General features: G+C 56.0%; 1 protein-coding gene and 1 long non-coding RNA gene across 2 annotated transcripts in view; both read left to right on the top strand.

Annotated features, from left to right (window-relative positions):
* Positions 1 to 25,000, top strand: part of LOC134174153 (chromodomain-helicase-DNA-binding protein 3-like) — a gene marked incomplete at its 5' end in the record, with an annotated part of 59,484 nt that overhangs the window by 10,727 nt on the left and 23,757 nt on the right. The window contains 8 exons of the mRNA XM_062638834.1: positions 3,577 to 3,694; positions 8,846 to 8,970; positions 11,208 to 11,439; positions 14,639 to 14,805; positions 16,117 to 16,294; positions 18,388 to 18,453; positions 19,415 to 19,500; positions 20,773 to 20,906. Coding sequence (XP_062494818.1) covers positions 3,577 to 3,694; positions 8,846 to 8,970; positions 11,208 to 11,439; positions 14,639 to 14,805; positions 16,117 to 16,294; positions 18,388 to 18,453; positions 19,415 to 19,500; positions 20,773 to 20,906 — 1,106 coding nt within the window. The remainder of the gene's footprint in view (positions 1 to 3,576; positions 3,695 to 8,845; positions 8,971 to 11,207; positions 11,440 to 14,638; positions 14,806 to 16,116; positions 16,295 to 18,387; positions 18,454 to 19,414; positions 19,501 to 20,772; positions 20,907 to 25,000) is intronic.
* On the top strand, positions 5,052 to 5,743 carry LOC134174156 (uncharacterized). The gene is made up of 3 exons (XR_009968526.1): positions 5,052 to 5,154; positions 5,273 to 5,519; positions 5,641 to 5,743. It is a non-coding gene; the product is annotated as an uncharacterized LOC134174156 (long non-coding RNA).

The raw sequence follows: 25,000 nt of genomic DNA, 5'->3' as shown, positions 1-25,000 counted from the left end.
TGCCTGTGGGTGCCTGTGGGTGCCCTATGGGTGCACTATGGCATCTATGGGTGCACTGTGGGTGCCTATGGATGCCCTATGGGTGCCTTTGGGTGCCTGTGGGTGCACTATGGGTGCCTATGGGTGCCTACGGGTACCCTATGGGTGCAGTATGGGTGCATTATGCGTGCCCTATGGGTGCACTATGGGGACCCTGTGGCATCTATGGGTGCCCTGTGGGTGCAGTATGGGGACCCTATGGCATCTATGGGTGCCCTGTGGGTGCCTATGGGTACCCTATGGGTGCACTATGGCATCTTTGGGGGCCCTATGGGTGCCTATGGGTGCACTGTGGGTGCCTATGGGTGCCCTTTGGGTGCCCTATGGGTGCACTACGGCATCTATGGATGCCCTATGGGTGCACTATGGGGACCCTATGGCATCTCTGGGGACCCTCTGGGTACCCTATAGCATAGATAGATACCATATAGGGGCCTGATAGCATCGATAGATATCCTATAGCATCGGTAGATACCCTATAGGGACCGTATAGCATCTATAGTTACCCTTTGGATACCCTATACCTACCCTATGCTATCTATAGATACCCTATAGATACTCTAAAGCATCTATAGATACTCTTTAGATACCTTATAGCATGTATAGGTACCCTATAGCATCTGTAGATACCCTACAGGTACCCTACAGCATCTATAGATACCCTTTGCATACCCTATAGCTACCCTATAGTATCTATAGATACCCTATAGATACTCTACAGCATCTATAGATACCCTATAGATACCTTATGGCATCTATAGGTACCTTTTAGCATCTATAGATACCCTACAGCATCTGTAGTTACCCTATGGATACCCTATAGCATCTACAGGTACCCTATAGCATCTGTAGATATCCTATAGCATCTGTAGATACCCTATAGATACCCTGTAGCTTTTATAGAGACCATATATATACCCTATAGGTACTCTATTGCACCTATAGATACCCTATAGCATCTATAGATACCCTGTAGGTACCTTATAGCATCTATAGGTACCTATAGGTACCCTGTAGATACTGTATAGGTACCCTATAGATATGCTCTAACATCCATGTAGCACCTATAGACACCCCTATAGCACCACTGTGTGCTCATCTTCTCCCAGGTGACACCCACAGGCCCTATAGGTACCTTATAAGTGCCCTATAGCATTGATAGATATCTTATAGCATGTATAGATACCCTATAGATACCCTGTAGCATCTATAGATATCCTGTGGCATCTATAGATACCCTACAGATGCCCTACAGCATCTATAGATGCCCTATTGATAACTTATAGCATCTATAGGTACCCTATAGCATCTGTAGATACCCTATGGGTACTCTATAACATCTATAGTTATCCTATAGCATCTATATATGCCCTATAGGTGCCCTACAACATTTATAGACACCCTATAGGTACTGCATAGCATCTATAGATACTCTATAGATACCCTATAGCATCTACAGATACTCTATAGGTACCCTATAACATCTGTAGATACTCTATAGATACCCTATAGCATCTATAGATACCTTATAGGTACCCTATAACATCTATAGATACCCTACAGATACCCTGTAGCATCTATAGATACCTTATAGGTACCCTATAACATCTATAGATACCCTATAGATACCCTATAGCATCTATAGATACCCTATAGGTACCCTGTAACATCCGTCTAGCACCTATGGACACCCCCATAGCACCACCCTGTGCTCATCTTCTCCCAGGTGACACCCACAGCACCTATAGACCTTCATATAGCACCCTATAGATATACTGTAGCACCCATAGACATCCAAAGACACCCCATAGACACCCTTAGGCATCCGTAGACCCCCATAGCACCCTATAGCATCCATAGACACCCAGACATCCATAGACACCCATAGCACCCTATAGCATCCATAGCACCCATAACCACCACTAGACATCCATAGACATCCATAGCACCCGTAGACACCCATAGCAATCTTTAGCACCCGTATCACCCATAGACAGGCATAGGCACCCATAGCAACCTATCGCATTCATAGCACCCATAGACACCCATAGCAACCTTTAGCACCCATAGACATCCATAGACACCCATAGCAACCTTTAGCACCTGTAGCGCCCATAGACATCCATAGACACCCATAGGAACCTATCGCACCCATAGCACCCATAGACACCCATAGCAACCTTTAGCACCCATAGGCATCCGTAGACACCCATAGTAATCTTTAGCACCCATACCACCCATAGACAGGCATAGGCACCCATAGGAACCTTTAGCATCCATAGCACCCATAGACACTCCTAAACATCCATAGCATCCATAGACACCCATAGCAACCTATAGCACCTGTAGACACCCATATCAACCTGTAGCACCCATAGACGTCCATAGACACCCATAGCAGCCTATAACATCCATAGCACCCATAGATACCCATAACAACCTTTAGCATCCATAGCACCCACAGACGTCCATAGCAACCTATAGCATCCATAGCACCCATAGACACCCACAGCAACCTATAACATCCATAGCACCCATAGCCACCCATAGCAACCTATAACATCCATAGCACCCATAGCCACCTATAGCAACCTTTAGCACCCATAGCACCCATAACCACCCACAGCAACCTATAGCACCCATAGCCACCCACAGCAACCTTTAGCACCCATAGCCACCCATAGCAACCTTTAGCACCCATAGCCACCCATAGCAACTTTTAGCACGCATAGCACCCATAGCCACCCACAGCAACCTGTAGCACCCATAGCCACCCATAGCTACCTATAGCACCCATAGCCACCCATAGCAACCTTTAGCACCCATAGCCACCCATAGCAACCTGTAGCACCCATAGCCACCCATAGCAACCTATAGCACCCATAGCCACTCATAGCAACCTTTAGCACCATTAGCAACCTTTAGCACCCACAGCAACCTTTAGCACCCATAGCCACCCATAGCAACCTTTAGCACCCATAGCCATCCACAGCAACCTTTAGCACCCATAGCCACCCACAGCAACCTATAGCACCCATAGCCACCCATAGCAACCTATAGCACCCATAGCCACCCATAGCAACCTTTAGCACCCATAGCACCCATAGCAACCTATAGCATCCATAGCACCCATAGAAACCCACAGCAACCTATAACATCCATAGCACCCATAGCCACCTATAGCAACCTATAACATCCATAGCACCCATAGCCACCCATAGCAAACTTTAGCACCCATAGCAACCTTTAGCACCCATAGCACACGTAACCACCCACAGCAACCTTTAGCACCCATAGCCACCCATAGCAACCTTTAGCACCCATAGCCACCCATATCAACTTTTAGCACGTGTAGCACCCATAGCCACCTATAGCAACCTATAGCACCCATAGCCACCCATAGCACCCATAGCCACCCATAGCAACCTTTAGCACCCATAGCCACCCATAGCAACCTTTAGCACCCGTAGCCCCCATAGCCTCCCCGTAGCACCCAGTGTGCGGCCCCAGTGCTCCCAGTATAACCAGTGCCCGCAGATGACGAAGATGCTGGACCTGCTCGAGGACTTCCTGGACTACGAGGGCTACAAGTACGAGCGCATCGACGGCGGCATCACCGGCGCCCTGCGGCAGGAGGCCATCGACCGCTTCAACGGTAGCACCCAATGGGGGGCACCCATGGGTGGGGGGGCACCCATGGGTAGGGGGGGAGTCAGTGGGTGGGGGTCACTATGGGGTAGTCAAAGGTAGGGGGTGATTGGCATCAGGAAGCCATTGAATGTGTCAGTGGTGGCACCCATGGGTGGGGGGCACCCATGGGTAGGGGGGGAGTCAGTGGGTGTGGGTCACTATAGGGGTAGTTAATGGTAGGGGGTGATTGGCATCAGGAGGCCATTGACTGTGTCAATGGTGGCACCCAGCATGGGGGCACCCATAGGTATGGGGGTAGTCAATGGGTGTGGGTCACTATGGGGTAGTCAATGGTAGGGGTTGATTGACATCAGGAGGCCATTGAATGTGTCAATGGGAGCACCCATGGGTGGGGGGCACCCATAGGTACAGGGGTAGTCAGTGGGTGTGGGTCACTATGGGGTAGTCAATGGTAAGGGATGATTGGCATCAGGAGGCCATTGACTGTCAATGGTAGCACCCATGGTGGGGGGCACCCATAGGTAGAGGGGTAGTCAGTGGGTATGGGTCACTATGGGGTAGTCAATGGTAAGGGGTGATTGGTATCAGGAGGCCATTGACTGTGTCAATGTTGGCACCCATGGGTGGGGGGCACCCATGGGTATGGGGGGAGTCAGTGGGTGTGGGTCACTATGGGGTAGTCAATGGTAAGGGATGATCGGTAACAGGCGGCCATTGAATGTGTCAATGGTAGCACCCAATGGGGGGCACCCATAGGTAGAGGGGTAGTCAATGGGGTGGGGGTCACTATGGGGTAGTCAATGGTAGGGGTTCATTGACATCAGGAGGCCATTGAATGTGTCAGTGGGAGCACCCATGGGTGGGGGGCACCCATAGGTACAGGGGTAGTCAAGGGGTGTGGGTCACTATGGGGTAGTCAATGGTAAGGGATGATTGGCATCAGGAGGCCATTGACTGTCAATGGTAGCACCCATGGGTGGGGGGCACCCATAGGTAGAGGGGTAGTCAGTGGGTATGGGTCACTATGGGGTAGTCAATGGTAAGGGGTGATTGGTATCAGGAGGCCATTGACTGCGTCAGTGGTGGCACCCATGGGTGGGGGGCACCCATAGGTAGGGATCATTATGGGGTAGGGGGTAGTCAATGGTAGGGGTTGATTGGCATCAGGAGGCCATTGACTGCATCAGCGGTGCCACCCATGGGTGGGGGGCACCCATAGGTAGGGAGGTAGTCAATGGGTGTGGGTCACTATGGGGTAGTCAATGGTAGGGGGTGATTGGTATCAGGAGGCCATTGACTGTGTCAATGGTGGCACCCAATGGGGGGCACCCATGGGTGGGGGAGTCAATATGGAGTACGGGGTAGTCAATGATAGGGGGTGATTGGCATCAGGAGGCCAATGAATATGTCAATGGTAGCACCCAGCATGGGGGCACCCATGGGTGGGGGCACCCATAGGTAGGGGTGTCAGTATGGGGTAGGGGGTGGTCAATGGTAGGGGGTGATTGGCGTCAGGAGGCCATTGTCAGTGGTGGCACCCAATGGGGCCACCCAATGGGGTGGGGGGCACCCATAGGTAGAGGGGTAGTCAATGGGTGTGGGTCACTATGGGGTAGTCAATGGTAGGGGTTGATTGGCATCCGGAGGCCACTGAATGTGTCAGTGGTAGCACCCATGGGTGGGGGGCACCCATAGGTAAGGGGGTAGTCAGTGGGTGGGGGTCACTATGGGGTAGTCAATGGTAAGGGATGATTGGTAACAGGAGGCCATTGACTGTGTCAATGGTGACACCCAGCATGGGGGCACCCATAGGTGGGGGGCACCCATAGGTAGGGGGTCAGTATGGGGTAGGGGGGAGGCAATGGTATGGGGTGATTGGCATCAGGAGGCCATTGACTGTGTCAGTGGTGGCACCCAATGGGGGGCACCCATGGGTGGGGGCACCCATAGGTAGAGGGGTAGTCAGTGGGTATGGGTCACTATGGGGTAGTCAATGGTAGGGGGTGATTGGCGTCAGGAGGCCATTGACGACATCAGTGGTGGCACCCATGGGTGTGGGGCACCCATAGGTGGAGGGGTAGTCAGTGGGTGGGGGTCACTATGGGGTACTCAATGGTAGGGGGTGATCGGCATCAGGAGGACATTGTGTCATTGGTGGCACCCAATGGGGGGCACCCATGGGTGGGGGGCACCCATAGAGGGGTAGTCAAAGGGTGTGGGTCACTATGGGTTAGTCAGTGGTAAGGGGTGATTGACATCAGGAGGCCTTTGACTGTGTCAATGGTGGCACCCAGTGGGGGGCACCCATGGGTGGGGGTCAGTATGGGGTAGGGGGCAGTCAATGGGTGGGGGGAAAAAGGGGTTTGGGTGGACATAGAGGGTGTTGGGGGGTACCTATGGGAGGGGGGGTCACTGGCTTGGGGGGCAACCGTGGGGTACTGTTGCCACTGATGCCAGGGGCTATGGGGTGCTATGGGGGGCTATAGGGAGTGCTGTGAGTGCTGATGCTGGAGGGGCAGTGCCAGGGGCTCTTGGGTGTCTGTGGGTGCTGTAGGGGTCTGTGGGTGCTATAGGGATCTCTGGGGGTCTGTAGGGTTCTGTGGGGTGCTGTAGGGGTCTTTGGGGTGCTGTAGGGGTCTGTGTGTACTATAGGGGTCTATGGGTGCTATAGGGTTCTGTGGGGTGCTATAGGGGTCTTTGAGGTGCTGTAGGGGTCTGTGTGTACTATAGGGGTCTATGGGGTGCTATAGGGGTCTATGGGTGCTATAGGGTTTTGTGTGGTGCTATAGGGGTCTTTGGGGTGCTGTAGGGGTCTATGTGTACTATAGGGGTCTGTGGGGTGCTGTAGTGGTCTATGGGTGCTATAGGGGTTTGTGGGTGTTAATGGGGTCTGTGCGTGCTGTAGGGGTCTGTGGGGTGCTATAGTGGTCTATGGGTGCTATAGGGGTCTGTGGGTGCTGTAGGGGTCTGTGGGGGTCTTTAGTCATCTGTGGGTGCTATAGGCATCTATGGGGTGCTATAGTGGTCTGTGGGGTGCTCTAATGGTCTATGGGTGCTATAGGGGTCTATGGGTGCTGTAGTGGTCTATGGGTGCTATAGTGGTCTGTGGGGTGCTGTAGGTGTTTGTGGGTGCTATAGGGGTCTGTGGGCGTCTGTAGGGGTCTATGGGTGCTGTAGGGTTCTATGGGTGCTATAGGGGTCTGTGGGTGCTATAGGGGTCTATGGGTGCTATGGGGTCTATGGGTGCTATAGGGGTCTATGGGGTGCTATAGGGGTCTGTGGGTGCTATAGGGGTCTATGTGGTGCTATAGGGGTCTGTGGGTGCTATAGGGGTCTATGGGGTGCTATAGGGGTCTATGTGGTGCTATAGGGGTCTATGGGTGCTGTAGGGGTCTATGGGGTGCTATAGGGGTCTGTGGGTGCTATAGGGGTCTGTGGGGTGCTATAGTGGTCTGTGGGGTGCTCTAATGGTCTATGGGTGCTATAGTGGTCTGTGGGGTGCTGTAGGGGTCTGTCGGTACTATATGCGTCTATGGGGTGCTATAGGTGTCTGTGGGTGCTATAGGGGTTTATGGGTGCTGTAGGGATCTGTGGGTGCTGTAGAGGTCTGTGGGGGTCTTTAGTGGTCTATGGGTGCTATAGGCATTTAAGGGGTGCTATAGTGGTCTATGGGGTGCTATAATGATCTATGGGTGCTACAGGTGTCTGGGTGCTGTAGGGGTCTGGGGGGGTCTGTTATGGTCTACGGATGCTGTAGTGGTCTGTGGGCTGCTGTAGGGGTATGGATACTATAGGTGTCTATGGGGTGCTATAGGGGTCTGTGGGGTGCTATAGTGGTCTATGGGTGCTGAAGGGGTCTATGGGTGCTATAGGGGTCTGTGGGTGCCTGTAGGGGTCTATGGGTGCTATAGGGGTCTGTAGGTGCTATAGGGGTTTGTGGGTGCTATAGGGGTCTGTGGGCGTCTGTAGGGGTCTATGGGTGCTGTGGGGGTCTATGGGTGCTATAGGGGTCTGTGGGTGCTATAGGGGTCTGTGGGTGCTATAGGGGTCTATTGGTGCTATGGGGTCTATGGGTGCTATAGGGGTCTATGGGTTGCTATAGGGGTCTGTGGGTGCTATAGGGGTCTGTGTGGTGCTATAGGGGTCTGTGGGTGCTATAGGGGTCTATGGGTGCTATAGGGGTCTATGGGGTGCTATAGGGGTCTGTGGGATGCTATAGGGGTCTATGGGGTGCTATAGGGTCTATGGGTGCTATAGGGGTCTGTGGGGTGCTATAGGGGTCTATGGGGTGCTATAGGGGTCTATGGGTGCTATAGGGGTCTATGGGTGCTGTAGGGGTTTGTGGGTGCTATAGGGGTCTGTGGGTGCTATAGGGGTCTATGGGGTGCTATAGGGGTCTGTGTGGTGCTATAGGGTCTATGGGTGCTATAGGGGTCAATGGGGTGCTATAGGGGTCTATGGGTGCTATAGGGGTCTATGGGGTGCTATAGGGATCTATGTGGTGCTATAGGGGTCTATGGGGTGCTATAGGGATCTGTGTGTTGCTATAGGGGTCTATGGGTGCTGTAGGGATCTATGTGGTGCTATAGGGGTCTATGGGTGCTATAGGGGTCTATGGGGTGCTATAGGGGTCTATGGGGTGCTATAGGGGTCTGTGGGGTGCTATAGGGGTCTATGGGGTGCTATAGGGGTCTATGGGTGCTATGGGGGTCTATGGGTGCTATAGAGGTCTATGGGTGCTATAGGGGTCTGTGGGGTGCTATAGGGGTCTGTGGGGTGCTATAGGGGTCTATGGGTGCTGTAGGGGTCTATGGGGTGCTATAGGGGTCTGTGGTTGCTGTTGGGGTCTATGGGTGCTATAGGGGTCTATGGGTGCTATAGGGGTCTATGGGTGCTATAGGGGTCTGTGGGTGCTATAGGGGTCCGTGGGTGCTATAGGGGTCTGTGGGGTGCTATAGGGGTCCATGGGTGCTATAGGGGTCTATGGGTGCTATAGGGGTCCGTGGGTGCTATAGGGGTCTGTGGGGTGCTATAGGGGTCCATGGGTGCTATAGGGGTCTATGGGTGCTATAGGGGTCTATGGGGTGCTATAGGGGTCTGTGGGTGCTGTAGGGGCCTGTAGGGGGTGCTGTGGGCGCTGACGCCGGGGGGGCAGCGCCGGGGGCGCAGCAGTTCTGTTTCCTGCTCTCGACACGGGCCGGGGGCCTCGGCATCAACCTGGCGACCGCCGACACCGTCGTCATCTTCGACTCCGACTGGAACCCACACAACGACATCCAGGTCCTGAGCACCCCCCACGGCGCCCAGCACCCACCTCCTCCACATACCGCATTTCTTATACCCCATACTCCTTATCCCATATCCCATATCCCATACCCCACAGCCCATATCCCATACCCCATATACCCATGCCCCATTCCCCATACCCCTTATCCCATAGCCCATTCCCCATACCCTATACCCCATATCCCATACCCCATATCCCATACCCCATACCCCACATCCCATTCCCCATGCCCCACACCCCATGCCCCACACCCCATTCCCCATACCCTATATCCCATATATCCATGCTCCATTCCCCATACCCCATATCCCATACCCCATATCTCATACCCCACATGCCATACCCCACATCCCATATCCCATACCCCGTGTCCCATACCCCACACCCCACTCCCCACACCCCATACCCCACACCCCATACCCCACACCCCATATCCCACATCCCACACCCCATATCCCATACCCCATATCCCACACCCCATACCCCACACCCCATATCCCACACCCCACACCCCATTCCCCATACCCCACACCCCATTCCCCATACCCCATGCCATCCCTATGACATCCCCTGCTGTTCCGTGTTTTCCCTTGTCCCTGCTCACACCCCATCACCATATCCCATCTCCCCACATCCCACCTGCCATATTCTGTATCCCAGGACATTCCATGTCCCATATCCCATGATGTCCCATGTTACCCCACTCCATCCCATGTTATCCCACTCCATCCCATGTTACCCCATGTTATCCCATGTTACCCCATGCCATCCCATGTTATCCCATGCCATCCCATGTTATCCCATGCCATCCCATGTTATCCCATGCCATCCCATGTTATCCCATGTTACCCCATGTTATCCCACGATACGCCATGTTACCCCACGTTACCCCATGTTACCCCATGCCATCCCATGCCATTCCATGTTATCCCATGTTATTCCATATTACCCCATGTTATCCCATGTTATCCCATGTTACCCCATGCCATCCCATGTTATCCCATGCCATTCCATGTTATCCCACCCCATCCCATGTTACCCCATGTTACCCCATGTTATCCCATGTTACCCCATGCTACCCCATGCCATCCCATGTTACCCCATGTTATCCCATGCCATCCCATGTTGTGCCGTCTCCCCCCCGTTGCAGGCGTTCAGCCGCGCGCACCGCATCGGCCAGCCCAACACCATGTCCCATGTCTCCATCCCGCTCCATCCCACGTTACCCCATGTTACCCCATGTTACCCCATGTTACCCCATGTTACCCCACGTTACCCCACGTTACCCCACGTTACCCCACATTACCCCACATTACCCCACATTACCCACGTTACCCCCTGACATGCCGTGTGCCCGTTGCAGGCGTTCAGCCGCGCGCACCGCATCGGCCAGCCCAACGCCATGTCCCATGTCTCCATCCTACTCCATCCCATGTTACCCCATGTTATCCCATGTTGCCCCACTCCATCCCATGTTGTCCCGTTACCCCATGATGTCCCATGTTATCCCATTACCCCATGACGTTCCATGTTATCCCATGTTACCCCACGTTATCCCACGTTACCCCACGATGTGCCATGTGCTCCCCCTCCCATTGTAGGCGTTCAGCCACGCGCACCGCATCGGCCAGGCCAACGCCATGTCCCATGTCTCCATCCCACTCCATCCCATGTTACCCCATGTTATCCCATGTTACCCCATGTTATCCCATGTTGCCCCACTCCATCCCATGTTGTCCCGTTACCCCATGATGTCCGATGTTATCCCGTTACCCCATGACGTTCCATGTTATCCCGTTACCCCATGACGTTCCATGTTATCCCATGTTACCCCATGTTACCCCATGTTACCCCATGTTATCCCATGTTGCCCTACTCCATCCCATGTTATCCTGTTACCCCATGACGTCGCATGTTACCCCATGACGTTCCATGTTACCCCGTGATGTCCCCGTTATCCCATGTTACCCCACGTTATCCCATGTTACCCCACGTTATCCCATGTTACCTCACGTTACCCCACGTTACCCCACAACGTGCCGTGCCCCCATTGCAGGCATTCCGCCACCCGCACCGCATTGGCCAGCCCAGCGCCATGTCCCATGTCTCCATCTCCCCACATCCCATTCCATCCCACATTACCCCACTCCATCCCATGTTACCCCATGTTACCCCACGTCACCCCACGTCACCCCCCGTCACCCCCTGACGTGCCGTGCGCCCGTTGCAGGCGTTCAGCCGCGCGCACCGCATCGGCCAGGCCAACAAGGTGATGATCTACCGGTTCGTGACGCGCGCGTCGGTGGAGGAGCGCATCACGCAGGTGGCCAAGCGCAAGATGATGCTCACGCACCTGGTGGTGCGCCCGGGGCTGGGCTCCAAGGCCGGCTCCATGTCCAAGCAGGAGCTCGACGACATCCTCAAGTTCGGCACCGAGGAGCTCTTCAAGGATGAGAACGAGGGTGAGGGCGGGGGTCGGCGTGGGGGGCACGGTGGGACGTGGGGGGCACGGTGGGACAGGGTTGGATGGCACGTGGGGGTCACAGTGGGACGTGGGGGTCACAGTGGGGCGGGTCACGGTGGGGCGTGGGGGTCACAGTGGGGCATGGGGGCCACAATGGGACGTGGGGGTCACAATGGGACGGGGTCATGATGGCACATGGGGGTCACGGTGGGGGGTGGGGGTCATGGTGGGGCATGGGGGTCACGGTGGGACGTGGGGGTCATGATGGGACGTGAAGGTCATGGTGGGACGTGAAGGTCACAGTGGGACATGGGGGTCACAATGGGACATGGGGGTCACAATGGGACATGGAGGTCATGGTGGGACATGGGGGTCACAATGGGACGTGGAGGTCATGGTGGGACATGGGGGTCACGATGGGACATGGGGGTCAAAATGGGACGTGAAGGTCATGATGGGACATGGGGGTCATGATGGGACATGGAGGTTATGGTGGGACATGATAGGGGTTATGATGTTGCATGGGGGTCACGATGGGTCATGGAGGTCACAATGGGGCATGGAAGTCATGGTGGGACATGGGGGTCACAATGGGGCATGGGCGTCATGATGGGACATGGGGGTCATGATGGGACATGGAGGTTATGGTGGGACATGGAGGTTATGGTGGGACATGGAGGTTATGGTGGGGCATGGTAGGGTTTATGATGTTGCATGGGGGTCACAATGGGACATGGGGTCACAATGGGACATGGGGGTCACAGTGGGGCATAGAAGTCATGGTGGGACATGGGGGTCGTGATGGGACGTGGAGTTCACAATGGGACATGGGGGTCACGATGGGACGTGGGGATCACGATGGGGCATGGGGGTCACGATGGGACATGGGGGTCACAATGGGACACGGAGGTCACAGTGGGACGTGGGGGTCACAATGGGACATGGAGGTCACAGTGGGACATGGGGGTCACAGTGGGACAGGGGGGTCACAATGGGGCATGGAGGTCACAGTGGAACATGGTAGGGGTTATGATGTTGCATGGGGGTCACAATGGGACATGGGGGTCACAGTGGGACATGGGGGTCACAATGGGGCATGGAGGTCACAGTGGGACATGGGGGTCACAATGGGGCATGGAGGTCACAGTGGGACAAGGGGGTCACAATGGCAAGCGGAGGTTATGGTGGGGCATGGTAGGGGTTATGATGTTGCATGGGGGTCACAATGGGACGTGGCGGTCACGATGGGACATGGAGGTCACAATGGGACATAGAGGTCACAATGGGGCATGGGGGTCATGATGGGACATGGGGGTTGCAATGGGACATGGGGGTCATGGTGGGGAATGGAGGTCACAGTGGGACGTGAAGGTCATGGTGGGACATGAAAGCCTGTGATGGGATATGGAAAGTTCTGGTGGGACATGGAAGGTCCTAATGGGACCATTTGGGGCCATATTTGGCTTCCTGAGGCTCTGTTGGACCATGTTCAGCCGTGTTGAAGCATGCCATGGCCATAGTGGGGCACGTTGGGCCATGCCAAGGCCATGGTGGGGCACGTTGGGGCATGCCAAGGCCTTGGTGGGGCACGTTGGGCCATGCCAAGGGCACGTTGGACCATGCCAAGGCCATGGTTGGCCTTGTTTGGCTCTGTTAAGGCCATGTTGGCCAATGCCAAGGCCATGTTGGGCCATGCCAAGGCCATGGTGGGTCTCGTTTGGCTCCGTTAAGGCCATGTTGGCCAATGCCATGGCCATGCCAAGGCCATGCTGGCCCGCATTGGCCCATATTGGCCCATGCCAAGCCTACGTTGGACTCTGTTGGCCCATGCTAAGGCCATGTTGACCCATGCCAAGGCCACATTGGCCCATGCTAAAGCCATGTTGGCTCACATTGGCCCGTGCTAAGGCCACATTGGCCCATGTTGGCCCATGCCAAGGCCACATTGGCCCATGCTAAAGCCATGTTGGCTCACATTGGCCCATGCTAAGGCCACATTGGCCCATTTTGGCCCATGCCAAGGCCACACTGGCCCATGCTAAAGCCATGTTGGCCCACATTGGCCCATGCTAAGGCCACATTAGCCTGTGTTGGCTCATGCTAAGGCCATGTTGGCTCACATTGGCCCATGCTAAGGCCATGTTGGCCCATGTTGGCCCATGCCAAGGCCATGTTGGCCCGCATTGGCCCACGCTGGCCCATGCCAAGGCCATGTTGGCCCACATTGGCCCATGCCAAGGTCACAATGGCCCATGCTAAAGCCATGTTGGTCCATATTGGCCCATGCTAAGGCCACATTGGCCCATGTTGGCCCATGCTAAGGCCATGTGGGCTCACATTGGCCCATGCTAAGGCCACATTGGCCCATGTTGGCCCATGCCAAGGCCATGTGGGCCCGCATTGGCCCACGCTGGCCCATGCCAAGGCCATGTTGGCCCGCATTGGCCCATGCCAAGGCCACATTAACCCGTGTTCGCCCTTGCTAAGGCCATGTTGGCTCACATTGGCCCATGCTAAGGCCACACTGGCTCATGCTAAGGCCACGTTGGCCCATGTTGGCCCATGCCAAGGCCATGTTGGCCCACATTGGCCCATGCCAAGGCCACATTGGCCCATGTTGGCCCGCATTGGCCCATGCTGGCCCATGCCAAGGCCATGTTGGCCCATGCTAAGGCCATGTTGGCCCACATTGGCCCACATTGGCCCATGCCAAGGCCACATTGGCCTATGCTAAAGCCATGTTGGCCCACATTGGCCCATGCTAAGGCCACATTGGCCCATGTTGGCCCATGCTAAGGTCACATTGGCCCTCATTGGCCCATGCTAAGGCCATGTTGGCCTGCATTGGCCCATGCCAAGGCCACATTGGCCCACATTGGCCCATGCTAAGGCCACATTGGCCCATGTTGACCCATGGTAAGGTCACATTGGCCCACGCCAAGGCCACATTGGTCCATGTTGGCCCATGCCAAGGCCATGTTGGCCCACATTGGCCCATGCTAAAGCCACGTTGGCCCATGCTAAGGCCACATTGGCCCGCATTGGCCCATGCTAAGGCCACATTGGTCCATGTTGGCCCGTGCCAAGTCCATGTTGGCCCGTGCCAAGTCCATGTTGGCTCACATTGGCCCATGCTAAGGCCATATTGGCCCATGTGGGCCCATGCCACGCGATGTGAGCCGCGTGATGCTGCGCAGGGGACAACAAGGAGGAGGACAGCAGTGTGATCCACTACGACAACGAGGCCATCGCGCGGCTCCTGGACCGCAACCAGGACGCCACCGACGACGCTGACGTGCAGAACATGAACGAGTACCTGAGCTCCTTCAAGGTGGCCCAGTACGTGGTGCGGGAGGAGGACAAGGTGAGCATGGCTAGGGTGATGGTGGAGGTGGTGGGGCAGTGGGGTGGGTGGGGTTGATGGAGGTGGTGGGGTTGATGGAGGTGATGGGATCAATGGGGTTGATGGAGATGATGGGACAGTGGGGTTGATGGAGATGATGGGGCTGGTGGAAGTGATGGGACAGTGGGGTTGATGGGAGTGATGGGGTTGATGGAGGTGATGGCGTTGATGGAGGTGATGGGGTTGATGGATGTGATGGGATCAATGGGGTTGAAAGGGATGGGAGGTGGAGATGAGGATGATGGAGATGATGTCGGTGAAGGGGATGAGTAGATTGAGGTAGGGATGGGGATGATGGAGAGGATGAGGATGAAGATGATGGGGATGAATAGATGGAGGTAGAGATGGGGATGATGGAGAGGATGAGGAGGAAGATGATGGAGATGAGTAGTTTGAGGTAGAGATGGGGATGATGGAGAGGATGAGGATGAAGATTGGGATGAGTAGATTGAGGCAGAGATGGGGATGATGGAGAGGATGAGGATGAAGATGATGGAGATGAGTAGTTTGAGGCAGAGATGGGGATGATGGAGAGGATGAGGATGAAGATGATGGAGATGAATAGATTGAGGTAGAGAGGGGGATGATGGAGAGGATGAGGATGATGGAGATGAGTAGATTGAGGTTGAGGTGGGGATGATGGACAGGATGAAGATGAAGATCAGGATGAGTAGATTGGGGTAGAGATGGGGATGATGGAGAGGTTGAGGATGAAGATGATGGAGATGAGTAGATTGAGATAGAGATGGGGATGATGGAGAGGTTGAGGATGAAGATGATGGAGATGAGTAGATTGAGGTAGAGATGGGGATGATGGAGAGGATGAGGATGAGGATCAGGATGAGTAGATTGAGGTAGAGATGGGGATGATAGAGAGGTTGAGGATGAAGATGATGGAGATGAGTAGATTGAGGTAGAGAGGGGGATGATGGAGAGGATGAGGATGATGGAGATGAGTAGATTGAGGTTGAGGTGGGGATGATGGACAGGATGAAGATGAAGATCAGGATGAGTAAATTGAGGTAGAGATGGGGATGATGGAGAGGATGAGGATGAAGATGATGGGGACAAGTAGATGGAGGTGATGGAGACAATGAGGCCGACGGAGGTGTTGGTGGGGCACACCGGAGAGGACGGAGCTGGTGCTGATGAGGATGGGAGATGCCATCGGAATGGGTGGATGTGGAGCTGGTGCTGACCCCCCCCCCCCCCCCCCAAATGGGTGCCCGTGGGTGCCTTTGGGTGCTCCTTGACCCCGTTGCGTGCCGGCAGATCGAGGAGATCGAGCGGGAGATCATCAAGCAGGAGGAGAACGTGGACCCCGACTACTGGGAGAAGCTGCTGCGGCACCACTACGAGCAGCAGCAGGAGGACCTGGCCCGCAACCTGGGCAAGGGCAAGCGCGTGCGCAAGCAGGTCAACTACAACGATGCGGCCCAGGAGGACCAAGGTGGGCACTGGGGTGGACTGGGAGGGACTGGGATGGACTGGGAGGGAGTGGGAGGGAGTGGGAGGCATTGGGAGGGCATTGCAAGGCATTGGAAGGGCCCTGGAAGGATCTAGGAGGCCCTGGCCCCCAGTGTGGGCACAAGGAGGTCAACTGCAGCAATGCGGCCCAGGAGGACCAAGGTGGGCACTGGGGTGGACTGGGAGGGACTGGGATGGAGTGGGATGGAGTGGGAGGCATTGGGAGGGCATTGCAAGGCATTGGAAGGGCATTGGAAGGATCTAGGAGGTCCTGGCCCCCAACGTGGGCACAAGGAAGTCAACTACAACGATGCGGCCCAGGAGGACCAAGGTGGGCACTGGGGTGGACTGGGATGGACTGGGAGGGAGTGGGAGGCATTAGGAGGGCATTGCAAGGCATTGGAAGGGCACTGGAAGGATCTAGGAGGCCCTGGCCCCCAACGTGGGCAGGTGCACAAGCAGGTCAACTACAACAATGCGGCCCAGGAGGACCAAGGTGGGCACTGGGTTGGACTGGGATGGAGTGGGTTAGGCTGGGATGGAATGGTATAGACTGGGATGGACTGGGAGGCATTGGAAGGATCTAGGAGGCCCTGGCATCCAACGTGGGCAAGGGCACAAGGAGGTTGACGACAACTATGTGGCCCAGCAGGACCAAGGTGGGCCCTGGGATAGACTGGGATAGACTGGGATGGAGTGGGAGGCATTGGAAGGGCACTGCAAGGCATTGGAAGGGCATTGGAAGGATCTAGGAGGCCCTGGCCCCCAACGTGGGCACAAGGAGGTCGACTACAACTATGTGGCCCAGGAGGACGAAGCTGGGCACTGGGATGGACTGGGATGCACTTGGATAGACTGGGATGGACTGAGATGCACTGAGGTGGACTGGGATGGACTGGGAGGCATTGGGAGGGCATTGCAAGGCGTTGGAAGGGCACTGGAAGGATCTAGGAGGCCCTGGCCCCCAACATGGGCACAAGGAGGTCAACTACAATGATGCGGCCCAGGAGGACCAAGGTGGGCACTGGGGTGGACTGGGATGGAATGGGTTAGACTGGGATGGAGTGCTAGAGACTGGGATGGACTGGGAGGCATTGGAAGGATCTTGGAGGCCCTGGCATCCAACGTGGGCAAGGGCACAAGGAGGTCAACTACAACGATGCGGCCCAGGAGGACCAAGGTGGACACTGGGATGGACTGGGATGGAGTGGGTTAGGCTGGGATGGAATGGTATGGACTGGGATGGACTGGGAGGCACTGGAAGGATCTAGGAGCCCTGGCATCCAACGTGGGCAAGGGCACAAGGAGGTCAGCTACAATGATGCGGCCCAGGAGGACGAAGCTGGGCATTGGGGTGGACTGGGATGGAGTGGGAGGGAGTGGGAGGCATTGGAAGGGCACTGTAAGGCATTGGAAGGGCACTGGAAGGATCTAGGAGGCCCTGGCCCCCAAAGTGGGCGCAAGGAGGTCAACTACAACTATGTGGCCCAGGAGGACCAAGGTGGGCACTGGGATGGACTGGGATGCACTTGGATAGACTGGGATGGACTGAGATGCGCTGGGGTGGACTGGGATGGACTGGGAGGCATTGGGAGGGCATTGCAAGGCATTGGAAGGGCACTGGAAGGATCTAGGAGGCCCTGGCCCCCAAAGTGGGCACAAGGAGGTCGACGACAACTATGTGGCCCAGCATGACCAAGGTGGGCACTGGGATGGAGTGGTATAGACTGGGATGGAATGGGAGGCATTGGAAGGATCTAGGAGGCCCTGGTCCCCAACCTGGGCAAGGGCACAAGGAGGTCTACTGCAACGATGCGGCCCAGGAGGACCAAGGTGGGCACTGGGATGCACTGGGATGGACTGGGAGGCATTGGAAGGATCTAGGAGGCCTTGGCCCCCAACGTGGGCACAGGGAGGTCAACCGCAGCGATGCGGCCCAGGAGGACCAAGGTGGGCACTGGGATGCACTGGGAGGTGGTGTTGGGTGCCGTTGGGTGCTATTGGGTGCCGTTGGGTGCCATTGGGTGCTATTGGGTGCCGTTGGGTGCTGTCCATGGTGCTGACGGTGTCCCCCAGATAACCAGTCCGAGTACTCGGTGGGCTCCGAGGAGGAGGACGAGGACTTCGATGAGCGGCCCGAGGGTGAGAGCCCCCCCCCCCCCCCCCTGGCCCCCCATGGCCCCCCCATGTCCCCTTGTGTCCCCCCATGGCCCCCATCCTGTGTCCCTTTGTGTGTCCCCCTCCATGTCCTCCTGTGTTTCCCCATGTGTCTCCCTGTCTGGGGAGGGGGGGACCCACATGTGGGGGTCAGGGTGCTACAGGGAGGGTTGAGGTGCTATAGGGTATGTCAGGGTCCCATAGGGGTGTCAGGGTGCTATATAGGAGGTCAGGGTGCTATAGAGGGGGGTCAGGGTGCTACAGGGGGGGTTGACGTGCTACAGGGGGTGTCAGGGTCCCATAGGGATGCCATGGTGCAATATGGGGGTTCAGGGTGCTATATGCGGGTGAGGGTGCCATAGGGGTGTCATAGTGCTATAGTGGGTGTCGGTGTCCCATAGCAGTGTCATGGTGCTATAGAGGGGGTCAGGGTGCCATAGTGGGTGTCAGTGTCCCATCGCAGTGTCATGGTGCTATATAGGGGGTTAGGGTGCCATAGTGGGTGTCAGTGTCCCATAGCAGTGTCATGGTGCTATATAGGGGGTTAGGGTGCCATAGGGGTGTCGTCGTGCTATATAGGGGGTCCGAGTGCTATAGTGGGTGTCAGTGGGTGTCCCATAGCAGTGTCATGGTGCTATAGAGGGGGTCAGGGTGCCATAGGGGTGTCATGGTGCCATATAGGGGGTCAGGGTGCCATGGGTGTGTCAGTGTCCCATAGCAGTGTCATGGTGCCATAGAGGGGGTCAGGGTGCCATAGTGGGTGTCACTGTCCCATAGCAGTGTCATGGTGCTATAGAGGGGGTCATGGTGCTATAGTGGGTGTCAGTGTCCCATAGCAGTGTCATGGCACTACACAAGGGGTCTGGGTGCCATAGGGGTGCTCGCGATGCTCTGGGGTGCTCTCCGGGTGCCATAGGTGGGTGCTGACCCCCTTGTCCCCCCCCAGGCCGCCGTCAGTCCAAGCGGCAGCTCCGCAATGAGAAGGACAAGCCCCTGCCGCCGCTGCTGGCCCGGGTCGGGGGCAACATCGAGGTGAGGACATGGGGGCACCCCACAGCGGCCCCATAGAACCCCCTCTGCGGTCCCCTGTCCCCATAGACCCCATCCCCAATGTCCCCAATGTCCCAATCTCCATAGACCCCATAGACCCCATCCCGAGAGCCCCTGGTATCCCTATAGACCCCATCCCAATATCCCCATCCCCATAAACACCATCCCAATGTCCCTATCCCCATAGACCCCATCCCCAGTGTCCCTATCCCCATAGACCCCATCCCCAATGTCCCCACCCCCATAGACCCCATCCCCAATGTCCCCAATGTCCCCATCCCCATAGACCCCATCCCCAATGTCCCCATCCCCATAGACCCCATCCCAATGTCCCCAATGTCCCCATCCCTGTAGACCCCGTCCCCAATGTCCCCATCCCCATAGACCCCATCCAAATGTCCCCATCCCCGTAGACCCCATCCCCAATGTCCCCAGTGTCCATATGCCCAGAGGACCTTGTCCCCATGGTCCCCATCCTCAATGGCCCCAAATGTCCCATGGGTGGGGGGTCAGGGTGCCATGGGGAAGACCACAACACAAAGGGCGGATATGGGACATGCTGGGTGTCACCCATTGACACCCATTGACGTGTGTTATCACCCATTGATGCCCATTGATGCCCATTGCCCCCATTGTCCCCATTGCCCTCATTGCCTCCATTGTCCCCATTGTCCCGTTGCCCCATTGCCCCCATTGTCCCCATTACCCCCATTGTTCTCATCACCCTCATTGTCCCCATTACCCCCATTGTCCCCATTACCCCCATTGTCCCCATTACCCCATTGCCCCCATTGTCCCATTGCCCCATTGCCCCCATTACCCTCATTGTCCCCATTACCCCCATTGTCCCCATTGCTCCCATTGCCCCCATTACCCCCGTTGCCCCCATTACCCCATTGTCCCCATTACCCCCATTGCTCCCCTTGTGTACCCATTGTCCCCATTGCTCCCATTGTCCCCATTGCTCCCATTGCCCCCATTACCCTGTTGCCCCCATTACCCCCATTGCTCCCATTGTCCCCATTACCCCCATTGTCCCCATTGCCCTATTGCCCCCATTGTCCCCATTACCCCCGTTGCCCCCATTACCCCCATTGTGTCCCCATTGTCCCCATTGCTCCCATTGTCCCCATTGCCCCCCCATTGCTCCCATTGTCCCCATTACCCCCATTGCCCCCATTGCCCCCCTTGTCCCCATTTCCCCCATTACCCCCATTGCCCCCATTGCTCCCATTGCTCCCATTGCCCCCGCAGGTGCTGGGGTTCAACACGCGGCAGCGCAAGGCCTTCTTGAACGCGGTGATGAGGTGGGGGATGCCCCCCCAGGACGCCTTCACCTCCCAATGGCTCGTGCGGGACCTGCGTGGCAAGAGCGAGAAGGAGTTCAAGTGGGTGCCAATGGGGGCAATGGGGGGCAATGGGGACAATGGGGGTAATGGGGACAATGGGGGCAATGGGGTTAATGGGGGCAATGGGGGTAATGGGGCAATAGGGACAGTGGGGACAATGGGGATGGGAGACACAGGGTGGTGGTATCAGGTATGTCCCCCATTGCCCCCCATAGTCCCCATTGCCCCTATTGCCCCCTCTGCCCCCCATTGCCCCCAGCCACATGATGAGCCCTTACTCATCCCAGCGCCAACAAGAGTCGGGTTCCTGGGGGCCGGACGAGCCCGTGCCCCCCTCACCCCGACACAAAGTCACCCCCGGGGTCCCCCTGTGCCCCCCGGGGGGCCGGTGCTGGCCTTGGGGTCAACCAGAGCGGTGGCAGGACCTGGCCGGGGCCGGCACAGGCCATGGGGCGCTGTGAGGAGGGGACAGGCTGATGGCAAAGGGACAGTGGGGGCAATGGGGGTAATGGGGACACTGGGGACAATGGGGGCAATGGGGACAATGGGGGTAATGGGAGCTTTGGGGACAATGGGGGTAATGGGGGCAGTGGGGACAATGGGCGTAATGGGGGCAATGGAGACAATGGGGACAGGGAGTCTGGGGACAATGTCCCTAGTTATGGGGAGACTGGGTGCAGGCTCTATGGGTTCTGTGGACACAGGCTCTATGTGCTCTGTGGGTGTCAATGGGCTCTGTGGGTGTCAATGGACTCTATGAGTGTCAATAGATTCTGTGTGCTCTATGGGTGTCAATGGACTCTATGGGAGTCAGTGGGTGTCAGTGGGCTCTATGGGTGTCAATGGGCTCTATGGGTGTCAATAGATTCTGTGTGCTCTATGGGTGTCAATGGGCTCTGTGGGTCTCAATGAGCTCTATGGGCTTCAATGGGCTCTATGGGTGTCAGTGTGCTCTCTGGGTGTCAGTGGGCTCTCTGGGTGTCAATGGACTCTATGAACTGTATGGGTGATCAATATGCTCTATGGGTGTCAATGGACTCTATGGGTCCCAATGGGCTCTCTGAGCTCTATGGGTGTCAAAATGTTCTATGGGTTTCAATGTGTTTTACGGGTGTCAATAGACTCTGTGCTCTATGGGTGTCAATGGACTCTGTGGGTCCCAATGGGCTCTATGAGCTCTATGAGTGTCAATATGTTCTATGGGTGTCAACTTGCTCTATGGGTGTCAATAGACTCTGTGTGCTCTATGGGTGTCAGTGGGCTCTATGGGTCCCAATGGGCTCTATGGGTCCCAATGGGCTCTAGGAGCTCTATGGGTGTCAGTGGATGTCAATGGGCTCTATGGGTGTCAATAGGCTCTACAGGTGCCAGTGGGTGTCTGTGCTCTATGGGTGTCAATGTGCTCTATGGGTCCCAATGGGCTCTAGGAGCTCTATGGGTGATCAATATGCTCTGTGGGTGTCAATGGACTCTATGGGTCTCAATGAGCTCTATGACCTCTGTGAGTGTCAATGGGCCCTATGGGTCTCAATGAGCTCTATGACCTCTATGGGTCTCAGTGAGCTCTATGACCTCTGTGGGTGTCAGTGAGCTCTATGGGTGTCAGTGGGTATCAATGTGCTCTATGGGTGCCAATGGGCTCTCTGGGTGTCAATGGACTCTATGAACTCTATGAGTGTCAACGTGCTCTGTGGGTGTCAATGGACTCTGTATGTTCTATGGGTGTCAATGGACTCTATGGGTCCCAGTGGGCTCTATGAGCTCTATAGGTGCCAGTATGCTCTATGGGTGTCAGCGTGCTCTATGAGTGTCAATGGGCTCTATGGGTGTCAACGTGCTGTATGAGTGTCAATGGGCTCTATGGGTGTCAATGGACTCTATGAACTCTATGGGTGATCAGTATGCTCTATGGGTGTCAACGTGCTCTGTGGGTGTCAATAGACTCTGTAGGCTCTATGGGTGTCAATGGGCTCTATGGGTCCCAATGGGCTCCATGAGCTCTATGGGTGATCAATATGCTGTATGGGTGTCAACATGCTCTGTGGGTGTCAATAGACTCTGTAGGCTCTATGGTTGTCAATGGGTGTCAATAGACTCTGTGTGCTCTATGGGTGTCAATGGACTCCGTGGGTCCCAATGAGCTCTGTGAGCTCTATGAGTGTCAATATGTTTTATGGGTGTCAGTAGACTCTGTGTGCTCTGTGGGTGTCAATGGACTCTATGGGTCCCAGTGGGCTCTATGAGCATTATGGGTGTCAGTGTGCTGTACAGGTGTCAATGTGCTCTGTGGGTGTCAATGGACTCTACAGGTCTCAATGAGCTCTATGAGCTCTGTGGGTGTCAATGTGCTCTATGGGTGTCAATGGGTGTCAGTGTGCTCTATGGTTATCAGTGGTCTCTATGGGTGTCAATGGGCTCTATGGGTGTCAGTGGGCTCTGTGGGTGTCAATGGGCTTTATGGGTGTCAGTGGGTGTTAATGGGTGTCAGTGTGCTCTGTGGTTGTCAGTGGGCTCTATGGGTGTCAATGAGCTCTATGGTTTTCAGTAGTTGTCAGTGTGTGTCAATGGGTGTGAATGCGCTCTATGGTTGTCAGTGGGCTCTATGGGTGTCAATGTGCTCTGTGGGTGTCAGTGGGTGTCAATGGGTGTCAGTGGGTGTCAGTGGTGTCCTCTGCAGAGGTCCCTGTTCATGCGGCACCTCTGTGAGCCTGGGGAGGGCTCTATGGTTCTCAATGTGCTCTAGGGGCTCTGTGGGTGTCAGTGGGCTCTATGGGTGTCAATGGGCTCTGTGGATGTCAATGGGTGCCAGTGCTGTCCCCTGCAGAGCCTACATGTCCCTGTTAATGCGGCACCTCTGCGAGCCTGGGGAGGGCGCTATGGGTCTCAATGTGCTCTAGGGGCTCTGTGGGTGTCAGTGGGCTCTATGGGTGTCAATGGGCTCTGTGGATGTCAATGGGTGACAGTGTGCTCTATGGTTGTGAGTGGGCTCTATTGGTGTCAATGGGTGTCAGTGGGTGTCAAGGGGTGTCCAGGGGCTCTATGGGTGTCAGTGGGCTCTATGGGTGTCAGTGGGCTCTATGGGTGTCAGTGGTCTCTATGGGTGTCAACAGGTGTCAATGGGTGTCAATGGGTGCCAGTGCTGTCCCCTGCAGAGCCTACATGTCCCTGTTCATGCGGCACCTCTGCGAGCCTGGGGAGGGCGCTATGGGTCTCAATGTGCTCTAGGGGCTTTATGGGTGTCAGTGGGTGTCAATGGGCTCTATGGGTGCCAGTGGGTGTCAATGGGCTCTATGGTTGTTAGTGGGTGTCAATGGGCTCTATGGGTGTTAGTGGGTGTCAGTGGGCTCTATGGGTGTCAATGGGCTCTATGGGTGTCAAGGGGTGTGAGTGTGCTCTATGGTTGTGAGTGGGCTCTATTGGTGTCAGTGGGTGTCAATGGGCTCTATGGGTGTCATGGGTGTCAATGTGCTCTATGGGTGTCGGTGTCAGTGTGCTCTATGGTTGTCAGTGGGCTCTGTGGGTGTCAATGGGCTCTGGGTGTCAGTGGGCTTTATGGGTGTCAATGGGTGTCAGTGGCCTCTATGGGTGTCAGTGGCCTCTATGGGTGTCAAAGGGCTCAACGGGCTCAATGGATGTCAGTGTGCTCTATGGGTGTCAGTGGTTGTCAATGGGTATCAATGGTCTCTATGGGTGTTAGTGGGTGTCAATGGGCTCTGTGGGTGTCAGTGGGTGTCGATGGGTGTTGATGGGTGTCAATGGGCTCTATGGGTGCCAATGGGTGTCAATGGGCTCTGTGGGTGTCAGTGGGTGTCCCCGGGTGTCCCCGGGTGTCCCGGGTGTCCCTGGGTGTCAGTGGGTGTCCATTGGTGTTCCTGGGTGTTCATGGGTGTCCCTGGGTGTCCCCAGGTGTCCCGGGTGTCCCTGGGAGTCAGTGGGTGTCCATTGGTGTCCCTGGGTGTCCCTGGGTGTCCATGGGTGTCCCTGGGTGTCCCCAGGTGTCCCGGGTGTCCCTGGGTGTCAGTGGGTGTCCATTGGTGTCCCGGGTGTCCCTGGGTGTCCCTGGGTGTCCCTGAGTGTCCCCAGGTGTCCCGGGTGTCAGTGGGTGTCCATTGGTGTCCCTGGGTGTTCATGGG

This window comes from Pezoporus occidentalis, unplaced genomic scaffold, assembly GCF_034315485.1.
Source record: "Pezoporus occidentalis ecotype Australia unplaced genomic scaffold, CSIRO_AGI_Poc_V1 ctg587, whole genome shotgun sequence".
Classification (NCBI taxonomy): domain Eukaryota; kingdom Metazoa; phylum Chordata; class Aves; order Psittaciformes; family Psittacidae; genus Pezoporus; species Pezoporus occidentalis.
Note: the sequence above shows the minus strand (reverse complement) of the source record. Positions and strands in the feature narration are given on the sequence as shown.